The sequence below is a fragment of the Pelobates fuscus genome, chromosome 2 (assembly GCF_036172605.1).
Source record: "Pelobates fuscus isolate aPelFus1 chromosome 2, aPelFus1.pri, whole genome shotgun sequence".
Lineage (NCBI taxonomy): Eukaryota > Metazoa > Chordata > Amphibia > Anura > Pelobatidae > Pelobates > Pelobates fuscus.
In genome coordinates, this window is record NC_086318.1 from 400,430,867 (window position 1) to 400,444,728 (window position 13,862).

Consider the following 13,862-nt stretch of genomic DNA (forward strand, 5'->3'; position numbering starts at 1 on the left):
AGGAACCAGTCATGTGGGACATAACCACAGCTCCCTAATGCAAATTTCACTCCTCATGGCATGCCATTCGCAAAAGTAGAAGCCCTGGGCAATATGAGGATCATTTTGAAGACTTGGTGTTTCATTTTATTGTAAGGTAGTCTTATCAATGGTATACCAATACCTCCCATGAACATCTTACCTGGATCTGCGGAAAGTCTTTAATTAAAATTTAAATTAACAATATAGGTACACAGACCATTGAAGTGGTCCTATTGCAGTGTCCCTGTCCCCTTACCATGCAATGTAAAACATTGCAGTTTCAGATCAATCTTTATATTGCAGGGTTAAGACTGCCTCTAACGGCTGTCTCTAAGACTGCCACTAGTGGCGCTTTTTGCTGTTTTCCGTGAAGTGATGCTGGACTTCCTCGCGCTTTGCATGAGGACATCCAGCATTTTCAAAATCCCCATAGGAAACAATTGATTATTTGTTTTTTTCCACTATTGTCAAAATAACAATCTATATTTTCACATTTAACTTTGCAGCGCAAGTGATAACATGAGCTATTCAGTTGACATAATCTGTGTCCTCCTAATCAAGACTCTGTCTGTTTTTTTTTTTTTTTTGTTTGTTTTTTTTGTCTTTTCGTTCAATTTGTTCTTTAGTCATTCTTTTTGTTGATTTAATTATAATTTTATTTTTGCAGCAGTGCAGAGAAAAAGAAAGAAAAAGCCCATGGCACAAAAGAGGAATCAAATACAAATGATCAAAATCTGCCAAATCCCATAAATCAAGCATCTCCTTCTCCCCTTCAGTCCCCACAGCCTCTTTCAACACACAGGCCAAATCAGGAAAGCAGGACCCCTGCACCAGTAAAAAGGTTTTTACACTGCAAGAGTACAAGCAAGGGTTGTAATAATACTGCTGCATATAATCTGATTATAAACAATTTGCTTTAATAAAGTTCCCATGCTTGTGAACCAATCCACTAACTATATTTCAGAAAGGCTTCAATAAAAACAGTTATTTTCTTTAAATTCATTTATTTATTGTAATTAGAAGACCTGAGAGTACACATACATTGGACGGTTGTGTATCTACAGCCATGGGTGTGGTGTAGCATGATTTGATTTAGAATGCCATTAGTGCAATATTGTACCACATATTTTCTCGATGAACCAGAGCCTAGTGTCCCCTAGCTTTTGGAAGCCTTTTAAGTTTTTATTAAATATTCTACATTGATGGGTGAAATCCAAAGCATTCTAAAGTTTTTGCTACACCACATTTCCATGAGTTTGTCTTTGTATATGACTGCTTTAAAGCAAGGGTTTCAAAGTCTGCTTACCCAGGGTCCATTGGCGAGTTGTCTTGTCCTATGTAAGCTGTATGTCTGTACTAACAGACACATGTGCACACAAACACACAGCTACACTCTTCCACACACACACACGGTTACACAGCTAAACACTCATACACACTTTTACAATAATTGCCTGATAACTGCTCTAACGTGGACCAGGTCTCCAGCCACCTGGTATATAATATACCTGGGCCTTGGACATAGCTCTTTATTCCAGAATTGCCCTAGTAAAACTAGTAAGGGCAGCTGCAGGCAATGCAAAAGTATATCAAGTGCCAGTACTTTGACACCCCTGCTTTAACACAAATTGAAGCCATTTAAGATTTCCAATAATGAATCAACGTGTGACCCTTCATAGTTAATCTCAGCATATAATTTTTAATGCACTCAAGAGAAGACGAATATAATAAAATATTTTTTTCCCCTTAAAAGAGCACATAGTGCACGTTATTTTTATTTAATTCTTACTAAGCATCCCAGTATATGAAAAAAAAAACAGGTTTTGCTGTTCCCCAACTTTATGTAAACTAAGGAGAATCTGGGAAATTGTATTTATAGAGCCATGAACACAAATGTAAATAGTCACATGTTCTTTAGACTTCTTTTGACTGAATTTATACTATAATCCTAGTGTCCTGGAGGATAATGTGTGTGAAATGCACATGAATCTGTCAGATCCAGTTTAAACATGTCTTAAACCCGTATCATTGCAACCCTTGTTGGCTCTGGCCAGCTGTGCTCAGTGCAGCCGCCGTATTCTCTGAATCCAGTATTATGGTTTCAAAACTCTGCTTGGGCGTCAAAACATTCCTCCTGCTTGTGCGATCTCACTTCTTTACACTAACCTGCTACTACTAAAATCTCACTTTATAAAGGAAAAAATAAACTAGATGCTGCAAAACAACCGGCTGCATCTTTTTAGCTTTTAATTATTCATTTCAGTGTTTGCAAAACGTGTGTTTCTCATTAAATCAAGATGAAGTGTTACTGTTCGAAAGCCTGTGTTTTATCTACGCTCCAGCCCACAACATCCTGTATATTAAACTGCTGCTGCGATTTAATCTGAACTACTACTGCTGCTGCATGTGTACTCTCTTTATAAATGTTTGCGATGTACATGTCTTGCTTCATTCGCAATGTAAACAGTGCACAATTAACTCTTTCCCCCCCCCCCCCCCCCTCTCTCCCTCCTCTGTATTGGGTGATCTGTTTCTGCTTACTAAATCTACAGTGATTTCTCAAACAATAAAAAGCCAACCAATCGTTGTTGGGGCAAAGATATTTTCCTATTTTAATCAGTCTGTGAATGCATTACTGCAAATGTTTTCTTTTTCATTTTCAAGAAGCCTTCCAGGCAGGAGATAAGTTCAACATTCTCCACTTTTGCTCTGCAAATGTTTGTGATCTACAGTTCTCACCATGCGCAGCCGGCCTAAAGGCTCAGGTCATAAATAGTTGTGGGGCCTAGGTTACCACTCTCTTCTAGGGGGATTATTTATCCGTATATGCCATTTGAGCCTTAATGTTGCAATTTGGTTACCTACTTAGTCCAAGCCATCGTTTATTACTATATTATTATTAAATCATAGGGCTTCTGGACACTGTAAACGAAAATTATTCTTTACATTCCCATATATCAGTGATTTTACACTAATTGTTTGATCTAGTTCTTAGTATACAAATTTAGATGGAACAGACTTAATTATGGCAAGGTATGCTTTTCTCTACTTGAAGGATCCACAGTTTAAATCCTTTTTTAGGCTATAAATCAGTTAAGCTCTCTACCTGTTTTCCTGCCTGGACTTTTTGACTGAACGTATTTTCTTCTGCTTTTGGTATCGGCTTAGTGGAACCCATAACTGCCTTCTGTGTGCTTTATGTTGACCCGTTGAAGACTGTCATCAGAACTGTAAACAATATGTGTGTTCTTTCAGTGTGAAGAGAAGCTCTACTATAGAAAAATCACACAACATGTGGGATAATGCTGATGACGGTAAAAACAAATTAATGAGAGCTTCTTCAACCTCTAAATTGACATCAAAAGTTTCCAAAGCTACAGATAAGTAAGTATTAGTCATCATAATTACGTTCACATCTGATAATGTAATTACAGTAGGAGAATGTATGGGTTTATCCTTTTGTGCCTCTGGGCTGGATTGCGGCGTAATGCTGAACTAGTACAAATATCAATTTCAATGAAATAATAGTGATAAAACAATCAGAAAAACGATGTATTCTCTAGCTGTGTGTCCTCAGTGTTTTAACTGTTGCATGTTCATTGAGAAACCATAATCTTTTGCTCAAAACAATATATTTTTCCAGGCAACTCAACAATAAATGTACTGATTTTCTGTGGCCTCAGACATGTTAAGGAATGTTCCATTGTAACAGTCAACTAAAAGTAACCAATATATTTTTCATTAAGAAATTATTTATAATTCGCTATTATTTGACTTTGCATCAAATGTACAAGTGTTCTTGCTCAGCCTGGCATACAGTGCAAATTCAAAATGCCCCATGATGCTTTGCATGCCTGATGCTATAGGAAAGTTATTTTGCTCTTGTGCAAAGCATCTTGGAAGTATATCCGCACAGAGATGCCCTTTATAAATTATACCATGTGCTCTGCCTCTCACACCAATTAACACTTTAGTAGTGTTTACTTGATTGAATAAAAATCTATTTTTACCAACTCATAGGTGACTTTTTTTTTTTTTTTACTTCATGTTTGCATTTTCACTACCCTGAGATTTACCTGGATTGAAATGTATTGTGTCTGTCGAGCGGTAAATAGAAAGGTATAAAACTGACACTGGGTTAAACTTTTGCACGCTCCTCACTTAAAGCAGTGATTCCGATAACGCATAACCTCGAAACTTGCTCTCTTTTGAAAGCATTAATTCAAATTCAACCAGGAGATTTTAAGTTAAAATTTTACTCTAAAATAATATTTAATTATTTTTGTTTCCAGGCATAAAGATATTGTCATCAGCCCAGGTAAAAAGAAAACCTAATATAGACTGTGCAGAATTCTTTTCTTTTCTGTTGTAATTGTTTTGTTTATTAAATTTAAATTGTAATCTTGTTTATTTCATTGTGTTCACCGTTAATCAAAAAATTGATAAACATTATCTACAGCGGAAGACACATTAAGCAGTGACCAGGAGAGAGCCATTACTAAATACAATTAGCATCTCCAGTTTCTATGTTATTCTACAGAGCTTTTGTAACATAATATCCAATACCTTGTACATTAGCATTCTACCATAGTGTTATTTGGCACTCATACCTCACTCTTCTTTAGATTTCCTCAGAGCTCACAAAAATATGCAATAAATTACAGTATTTGTATATTTATTGTGCTTAATAAAATTGGTTTAAAAAAAATAAATACATTTTTTTTTTTAAATGATAGACACAAATAACTGGAGGGGGAGGGGAAAGATTGGCCCCTTTTGACAATTTTAAACACTTGGTACTCGGGCTGTGCATCAGAATTAACCGATTTTTTGCACTTCAAATTTTGTGAGCTTTGTGCATCTCTGCTTTGTAGAATATCATGTGAACTGAAGGGTTTTCTCTCTACTACTACAGAACAGTCATATCATAGCTCTCCCGCTGTTGTTAAAACATCTCTGATATAGAACCTCCAGGCACCATTTAAAATATGCATGCACATACATAGATTTCAAGTTACTTTTTATGTGTTTAAAGAAAAAGATATAGGAATATATACCTAAGATGTCCAGTTCTCGGTATCAACATATTAATAAGTAGGGTCCTACAGTTTTATAAAATTCTATACTTACATAGCTAAAATGTAAACTATGCACATTAAATCTAACCAGGGCTTGATGTATGTTTCTACAGTTGTGTAATGTTCTCATAGTAAGGTCTTAAACAATTTTTTTTCACAAAAATACTGGACTTAGATTAGCCTAAAAAAGTAAGAAGTTAATCAGATGATTCACAGGATCGTTAAACTCATATCTCATTAACTATGCTAATGGCTGGTTAAGTACTCCTATGTCGTGTAAGTATAAAAAAAATTAGGTATTTTCCCACAATTATTGAAAGGCTTGGTAAGTCTTTGTTGTAAAGGATTTTCCTACATCGAGCAAGAGTCATGTAAAACGTACTCCTACTGAAGGGAATCTTATATCATTTGGAAATGCCAAACTCAATGACACTTCCTTAAGAACAAAGACATATTTAGTTTTGGATAGTAGAACCAACAGCTGTCTAGTAAATATTAAGGTCATCTGATGTGGATCAGCATGTTTCCTTCAAGATAGTGCCATAAACTGTTGTCAAAATACCCTTCACTTTTTAAGCGTAGATCTGGTCCGGTAAAGTAGAACTTTAATACAGTGGTTAATCCCCCTCCGATTGTGCGCCAAGTGCATGATGTAGTGAGTTGTAAGAAACATGTTTAGTAGTAAAGACACAACAGGAGTTTAGCTGCAGCTGGAGAGCTATCTGTTGCCTACTACTAGACTAGAATGAAATGGCTGTTACTATTTTTCTTTGAATTTATTTCAACCATATTGTGTTTTGACAGATTTTTATTTTATTCACTTCATGTAAAATTCAACTCTGTGTGATTACATGCTAAGCAGATTAAAGATTTGTTTGTACATTAGTTTTAAGTTGTTTCACTTCTGTCTCAAAACCAGCAAAAATGTCCACACGGGAAAAAAACAGCCAAGGTAAGATGCCACGTCCGGTCACGCAGTTTGGCTTTTCCGTCTGGAATTCTTTCCCTTCTTTTTCCTGCAGCTTTTCTATGTTAAAGGCAAACAATCTTTGAAATCTTAGTATGCAGTATGGACAGCAAATGACCATTGTATAGTCACATGTTTTATGGTTATTCTTTCTACAATGTCCCGGGATATTTTTATTCCATAGGCCCCAGACAGATCTTGCTAGGGGAAGGACTTACTAGGTAGTACTAGTTAGAATGGGATAACACTCATGTTATTTTATTTGCTGCTAATTTGACTTTAATGAATTTGGTCATCGCTGATATGTAGATCTCCAGCTATTGCTTAGATGCTGTACCATAACCTTTAGCCGGGCTTTAGGTCAGGATTAGGCAACCTTTAGCAGTCCAGATGTTTTGGACCAAGCATTGTGGGAGATGTAGTCCACATCTGGACTGCTGAAGGTTGTTTGCTGTGGTTTTAGGTAATGGAGAGTTACCGGAGGTAAAGCTGAAATACATCGGGAGAGCTGCTTGTTGTAGAATAACTTAATAGTTTTCACTCTATGCCTCTACATTAATACACCTTTAGAAAGGTTTATCTGAGCCTATTACTTCATGCAACTTTGCTTCATTCTCCAGAACAAACATATTAGCTGTTTGAGCCAGTCTGTGCAATATGGAAGTTTAGAGATAGTCAACCCCTCCTCATAGTGCAGGCCTCTTATCCAAAACAGTGTGCTGACAATGTGTATAGAAGATAACATTTTGAAAGCAAATGTGTTGCTAATATGTTATTTTTACTTTTAAAATCTACCTGTATGTTTCTTGGAATAGAAATATAAAATTACTTGGCAGTCCGCTTCAGTATAGGCAGCCAGATCAATGCTTACCCACAATGCTTGGCATGTGGTCCCAGTGCAGCCACAGAAATATTTAAAACTTAGTTTGTCGTTCCAGTAAAATTAAAGTAAAATCTGCTAAACAGAAAGAAATAGCTGATTTAGGTAGATTACAAAACGTGATGCTACATGAACAATTCAGGATCTTGGGAAATGTTTAAAGCAACCATAAGAGCATTTTAACTTATACATTGTGCTAATTAAATTACTGGCAAATATATGAAGATAATGTTGGTTTTAAAGGACCCCTAAAGGCACACATACCTCTTCATCTTAATGAAGTGGTCTTCGTGTTTTAACCCTGCAGAGTCACTACAGGCACTTCCCTCTGAGAACCGAGTCAGACTCTGTACTCAATCAAATGCTGCTCCTAGAGTGATGATTTGCTGCACATATGCACTAGCCTCCCAGTGCTTCTCCTTTCTTCCTTACAGGAGGGGGTGTTGGTTCCTAACTAGGTAAGGGAACACTATAGCGTTAAGAATACATATTTGTAGTCCTAACGCTATAGTGGTCCGGTAAGATGAGATCATGAAGCAAAGCTGCATGGAAGTGGCACGTCCACTGTAATGCTGTCATTAATTTGGAAATATTTTTTGTGGCAGCTTTTATTTCACAATTAAACAATATACTACAGATAATTTTGAAGATATCTCACCTAAAATTATTATAAAAGTTAGAATATAATCTATTCCCCTGGCATTTTGCTCTCTGCTGCTTTGACTGCTGGCTTCTACCGACAGAAAAAAAAAAATAAACTTTCAAAAAAAAGAAAAGAAAATTGCACTATTATCAAATTCTCTTCTTTTGAATTGGAATTTCTTCTGTTTATTCTTTTACTTGCAAACTCTGCTTTAGCATGCAATCCTTACTTAGTGCTGCACGCTTTTTGTATGCATGCTAAATTTTATTGTCTTAATATGTTCTTACCAAGCACTTTTTATTTTTTGCCTATTTCGAAAATAAAGTTGCACAATAAGTAGATGTTTTTGTTACATGTGTTGAGAGACTAATTTTACATTATTTGCTTTGGGCCTTCTAGAAGTGTTGATGTTTGAAATGATTTAAGTAACACCTCAGCCAGTTTTGGTGTAATTCCCAATGATCTATAATTTCTAAATGGACTGCCCAACACACTTAGCGGCAGCCCTACAGGGTGCTTGCATTAGATTTTGATGGGAGTGAAGACTGTTATTGGTCATGAAGGGGTAGGATAAGTAACTTAACCACTATTTATTCCATCTGTACCTGTCCTCTGTGCTCTTAGCCCATCAGTGTGGGTAAGGAAGGGTTTTTCCAGGTATGTGGAGAGACAACTTATGTTTGTGAAATTGCTTTCAAATAGTTTGAATCGCTGGACGGTGCCTGAGACAGCAAATACAGAAAGGATGGCTCATATAACATGTGCAGTACGAACGGCACAAAGTAGGAATTATCTACAAGTTTATCAGCTGGTAGATCATTGTGTTCATTGTGTAGCTGATATGAGCCATTGGGTAAAGGGCGTGCACAAATGTTTGCATATCCATCATAATATAATAAATGGCAATCTGCCTAGTCTCTGTGTGTGTGTGTGTGTGTGTGTGTGTGTGTGTGTGTGTGTGTGTGTGTGTGTGTTGTCGTCGTCATTTTTTTGGTTTTTGTATTTTTTTTTTAAAAAAGCTGTATGCCCATTGTACTGTGTACAGCTAGATAGAAACGTTGCTCAAAACAAATCATTTAATAGAGACTATGAAGTTACTAATGTAAGCTGGTTTAGTAATGTTACATACACCCATTTTCCAAAATGCTTTCTGGTTGGTTCGCAAAGTGCACAAGCCATATTTCTTCAAGCACAGTTATTACCAAGAATTATAGGACTCTTAAATCCAGCAACTTCAAAGCAATGAACTGTGAAGGTGCACACACGTAATGTTGCTTCCTGTGTGTTCTAATGTAACTCCAATATTAATTATCTCAGGTTGCAAGGGAATTCATATATGACTGTCATTTGTACATTTGTTTATAGTGCCTTGGTAATGTTTTCTTTTAGAACAAGCAGCTATAGGTCCACAACCTTACAGATGTTGAGGAAAGCGTATACTCCATACTTCCCTTCCTGTTGAAGGAGCAGAAACCGCTTCTTTTTTATATAGGAAATGTGGTCATATTATAACAAAAAGGCTATGATTGGCTGACAGGTGTCATGTACTTTGTAGTTTGTGCAGAGCTCTTTGTAGTAAGCTCCACACATTGGCGGTGCATTTTTTATTTATTTCTATTTTGCCTATATTAATGCATTATCTGTATAATGCATTAACATATACCTTCTATGTTAAAGGGACACTATAGTCACCTGAACAACTTAAGCTTAATGAAGCAGTTTTGGTGTATAGAACATGCCCCTGCAGCCTCACTGCTCAATCCTCTGCCATTTAGGAGTTAAATCCCTTTGTTTATGAACCCTAGTCACACCTCCCTGCATGTGACTTGCACAGCCTTCCATAAACACTTCCTGTAAAGAGAGCCCTATTTGGGCTTTCTTTATTGCAAGTTCTGTTTTAATTAAGATTTTCTTATCCCCTGCTATGTTAATAGCTTGCTATACTCTGCAAGAGCCTCCTGTATGTGATTAAAGTTCAATTTAGAGATTGAGATACAATTATTTAAGGTAAATTACAGCTGTTTGAAATTGAAACCAGTTTTTTTTTTTTCATGCAGGCTCTGTCAATCATAGCCAGGGGAGGTGTGGCTAGGGCTGCATAAACAGAAACAAAGTGATTTAACTCTTAAATGACAGTGAATTGAGCAGTGAAATTGCAGGGGAATGATCTATACACAAAAATTGCTTTATTTAGCCAAAGTAATTTAGGTGACTATAATGTTCCTTTAACATGAAATGAAGAGAATACAATTTCAGCTCTAGATTGTGCTAATAGAATTCTAGTTGGTAGAAGAATACACTGCACTCACCTCATTTCTCTTCATAGAACAAAAACAGTAGAGAATATGTGAACCCTACTATTGGTTCGCCTGCTCAGTTACAGCAACTACACCTCATGCCCTGTAGTTGCTGTGATTAGACCTCTAGGAGGCAAGTGAATGTATAATCACATGTTCACTTTATACGTTCAAAGGTTCTGTGTATCCATTTAACATTGTCTACTTAATGTGGTAACATTGGATGTGCACATTGACTGATGAAATTTAAAAACTACACAGAAAGAAATTAATTTAGCAGATAACTATAAATTACTTTTTTTTTCTTGTGTATCTATTCATTTAGACCAGAGATGATACCTACAGCTATGTATCCCTCAGTGTGTGTGGTTTATTCCCAAAATGCTACACAAGCATTGTGGGATGCAAGCCTCACTAAACAGACACAGTGGTAAATGTCAGTTTTTACTGTTTAATTTATACTTTTGCTCTCCATTTTACTAAAGCGTTTAATTTATTTTTTTACCTGAAGCACAGTATGTCATCCACACACTTGCAGATGACAGACCCACTTCAACAACAGCTGAAGCCCATTAATTTAAGCATGGGTATGCTAAGATAGGAGACAAAATAATACGTATAAGCTACTGTATTCCAAACTGGCTAAATTAAATCAAAAAGATTTTGTAACTCTTGCCAAGCATTTACTTTATTTCATTGTCCCTTTAAACAGATTTCCACATCAAGTCCTTTAACTTCAGACAGATCATTTTGTTGAGTCTCCAGTTTGGCAATTTGGTAAATCACTTAGCTCCAAGAGAACAAAGTTAGATTTGCTTATTTCATTTTAACTACAAACATTACTTTCATGTTCCGTAGTAAAAAGTACAATTTCCCCTTTGTTTAAAAAGAACATATAAATTCTAGTTAATATGATAGCTCCAGATGGTGTAATTTTTATGCTGTAAACACACCTGTGAATAGTTAGTTAAATGCTATGCCTCAAAAAAAAAAAGGGGGGGGGGGGGGCACTTGCAGGAATAAATATGAAAATGTTCACTAAACAAAAATGAAATTCCCTGTATATATAACATTGATGTCCAGCCTTGGCCGTGCCTTTGTTTTTGTTTGACTACAGGACTAGTTACCCCTAATATAGGGTTAGTTGTGAACCTTTTTCAAACTTCACATGTTTCAGTAAACCTCTGGTGACCTAGTTTGTCATTGGTCTGACTGGAATGACTAAATCTTGGCACTGAACCCTGAGAATGTTTGTTTATTTTATGAATGTGAGTCTTGTGTCCAGCCTTTCACCGTCCCCCCTTAAGCCTTTTTATTGCAGCTTATTCCACTGGGCTCTTAATGCTAATTGAACTATCTGAAGATTAAACGCCATCCACCACATCATGTGTTTGTACCACAACTCCAAGAATGTTCTTTCAGCTTTAACCATTAACCTATGGGGACCTCAGTTCAACACCCCTGCTTTGGGATTTCATTTTCAAAATTGATTTACTAAATATTCAAAGAATGGAGAACATTGGAAGGTGTTGGCGGTTAGAATTAGAATTTTGGAAATGTCTGATAAGTAGGCATCCTATGAAAACCTGCTGTTGTCATGAGAGCATTTCCAGCAGTTGAAGCTTTAGTTGAAATATTTGTAAACTACCGTACTTGACAATTGCAAAAGTGCAAGTAAGTCTCAGTTAAAATGTTAGGCTCATGTGTTTAAAAATGAACATACTGAATAAAGGTATGTCCAGCAGTACTGTGCCCACTTCACATCTAAAACCTGCTTTTAAGAGAACGGGCAAACATTAGAAGATAGGTACATGGGGTATGCTTTGGTATTGTCCCTTTTTACTATGCATGGAGCATAATTAGTTGAAAGGCTAGAAGGTCATTGAGAAGAGGTTTTAAGAATAATATCTGGCAAACCTCTAGATCAGAAATATTCAAACAGAAATGTATAATAAAAACTGATGATTGTTCGGAGCACAAAGACGTTATTTACTAACCAAGTTAGACCATATTATACTGACTTATCATGGATGTCATGTTGGATTTGAATAGAGTGTTCTTGCCAGGAGCCATGAATTAAATAATTACTAGGTTTTGAAAGGGGGAAAAATACTTAAAATGTGTATTAAATATCCTTTTTGACTTTGCTACCAGTAACCTTCATAATAAAGTGATTCCATCTCAAGGCACAACTACTTTATAAAAAATGTATAACCCATAAAACAAATTTATAATCGCTGACCTCATATGGTGAGACATGAATAGAAACGTTCTTTTTTTATTTGTTCGATAATGTTCTACTTGATTGTTTAAACAGAAGGCCACTTGTGCCAGATGAAGTATTAAATGTGACTCAGAGATGTTTTTTTTTTTTTTTTTTATCCACGAAGCAGAATTGTTTTTGAATATATGTTTGTATTTGTGTGTATTAACCATTCAAGTTCCGAGACCAGTATCACTTCTGCTAGCACATGGACCTTTCTTGGTTGTGTTTTGAGAAAAGAATGTTATTGTACAGCCTGCCTAAGTAGTGGCATTAACAACATTCTTCTCGGCTTCAAACTGCTTTCTAAAAATATGAAATATAGTAAAGTTAATAAATAAAACTTAACTTTTGTTTGAAACATGGGGTAAATAGCTGCATTATAAACTTAGGATAACAAAAGGCAATTTAAAGGTAGCTGTTCATGGTATGGAGCCAGGGTGTGTGTAGGGTTTTCTATCTCTTTTTTTTCTTTTTTCTTCCTCCTCCTCGTTCTTCCTTCTTTTTATTGCTCTTGCCCTCATTCTTTTTTTTTTTTCCCTCCCTCTCTCTCTTACCTGCTCCAATACACCACTATCCTTGGTTTAATAGATACTATAGTGCCAAGAAAACAGCCATTTTCCTGGCACCATAGTTCCCTACAGTGCCCCCTTAACTTCAGTCACTTACCTGAATCCCGCGCAGAGGTCCCTCGGTGCTGGGTCAGGCTCCGCCCACGCACCTCCAGTGGAGGAGACCTAATGCGCCTGCGCGGCAATGACCGCGCTCGCACTAGGATTACCCCATAGGAAAGTCATAATCAATGAAGACGTCCAGCATCAGATACCGGACCAAAGGTCCGTTTCGAGTCAGGAAGCCCTTTAGTGGCATGACTTCTCTAAAATGTTACAAAAACACGTGTTCCCACTACACTTTGTAGAAACTAGCGAAAAAAATTGTCTCACTATAAAAATCTACATATTTTATTGGAGATATCCTGAGGTGTCTTCTTTTAAGAAACGGTAGGGCTTTGTGGGTAGTTTGAACAAGCAATCTGCTAGAATGCTCCAAAATAGGACATGGGCCTAGGATCAAAATTTCAAGTTTGAAAAAACTGAAATAGCTGTATCTCATATTTACTCCTTAAACATCCACATATACCTGGCAAAGTGCACTTGGATGTATTGCTCTACTCAGAAGACATAGCTGAGAGACATATTAGGTGTTATACTGACGTAGCACACACAAAGTTTACAAAATATGCAAGAAAATGTAAACGAGTGTGTCAAATGCTTGTTCCCACAAACTAGTGAAAAAATGGATTGCAATGAGAACAAAAGCTTAGGGAAACGCAGTAGCTTGCCCTTCGGTAAATTCCTGATCAGGTCTCAATATAGTTTTTGCTCACTTGTGCCATTACAGAGAGAACATATTCCAAAGCATATCAGACAGATCCCACCCATAAGGGCAGTCCATAATCAAAATGCCATCAAATTCTCTCTGCGTGAGAGATGCGGCAACCACAGACAATCGTTACAGCTTTCTATGGGCTCGTCAGTGAGGTGTAGTTTATGCCCCTCTAGTCACAGTGAGCATGGGGTCCGCATCTGGTTTACCCTTGTTAACTTAAAGAGAGTCAAGTTAATGCATTGCAACAAAAACAGAGAATATGAGTGAATAAATGGCTCCACTTTAAGGATCGAAATATGCTATTTGAGATACCATGACATTTTA

The 13,862-nt window shown here is 36.6% G+C and overlaps 1 protein-coding gene across 5 annotated transcripts in view; it reads left to right on the top strand.

Moving 5' to 3' along the window:
- Nucleotides 1-13,862, top strand: part of EML4 (EMAP like 4) — a 125,672-nt gene that overhangs the window by 92,271 nt on the left and 19,539 nt on the right. For 2 of the 5 annotated variants that reach the window (XM_063443891.1, XM_063443893.1), the window contains exons 4-7: nucleotides 689-862; nucleotides 3,277-3,405; nucleotides 4,314-4,339; nucleotides 6,019-6,051. In XM_063443891.1, coding sequence (XP_063299961.1) covers nucleotides 689-862; nucleotides 3,277-3,405; nucleotides 4,314-4,339; nucleotides 6,019-6,051 — 362 coding nt within the window. The remainder of the gene's footprint in view (nucleotides 1-688; nucleotides 863-3,276; nucleotides 3,406-4,313; nucleotides 4,340-6,018; nucleotides 6,052-13,862) is intronic. The other 3 variants (XM_063443892.1, XM_063443895.1, XM_063443896.1) reach the window with 3 other exon arrangements.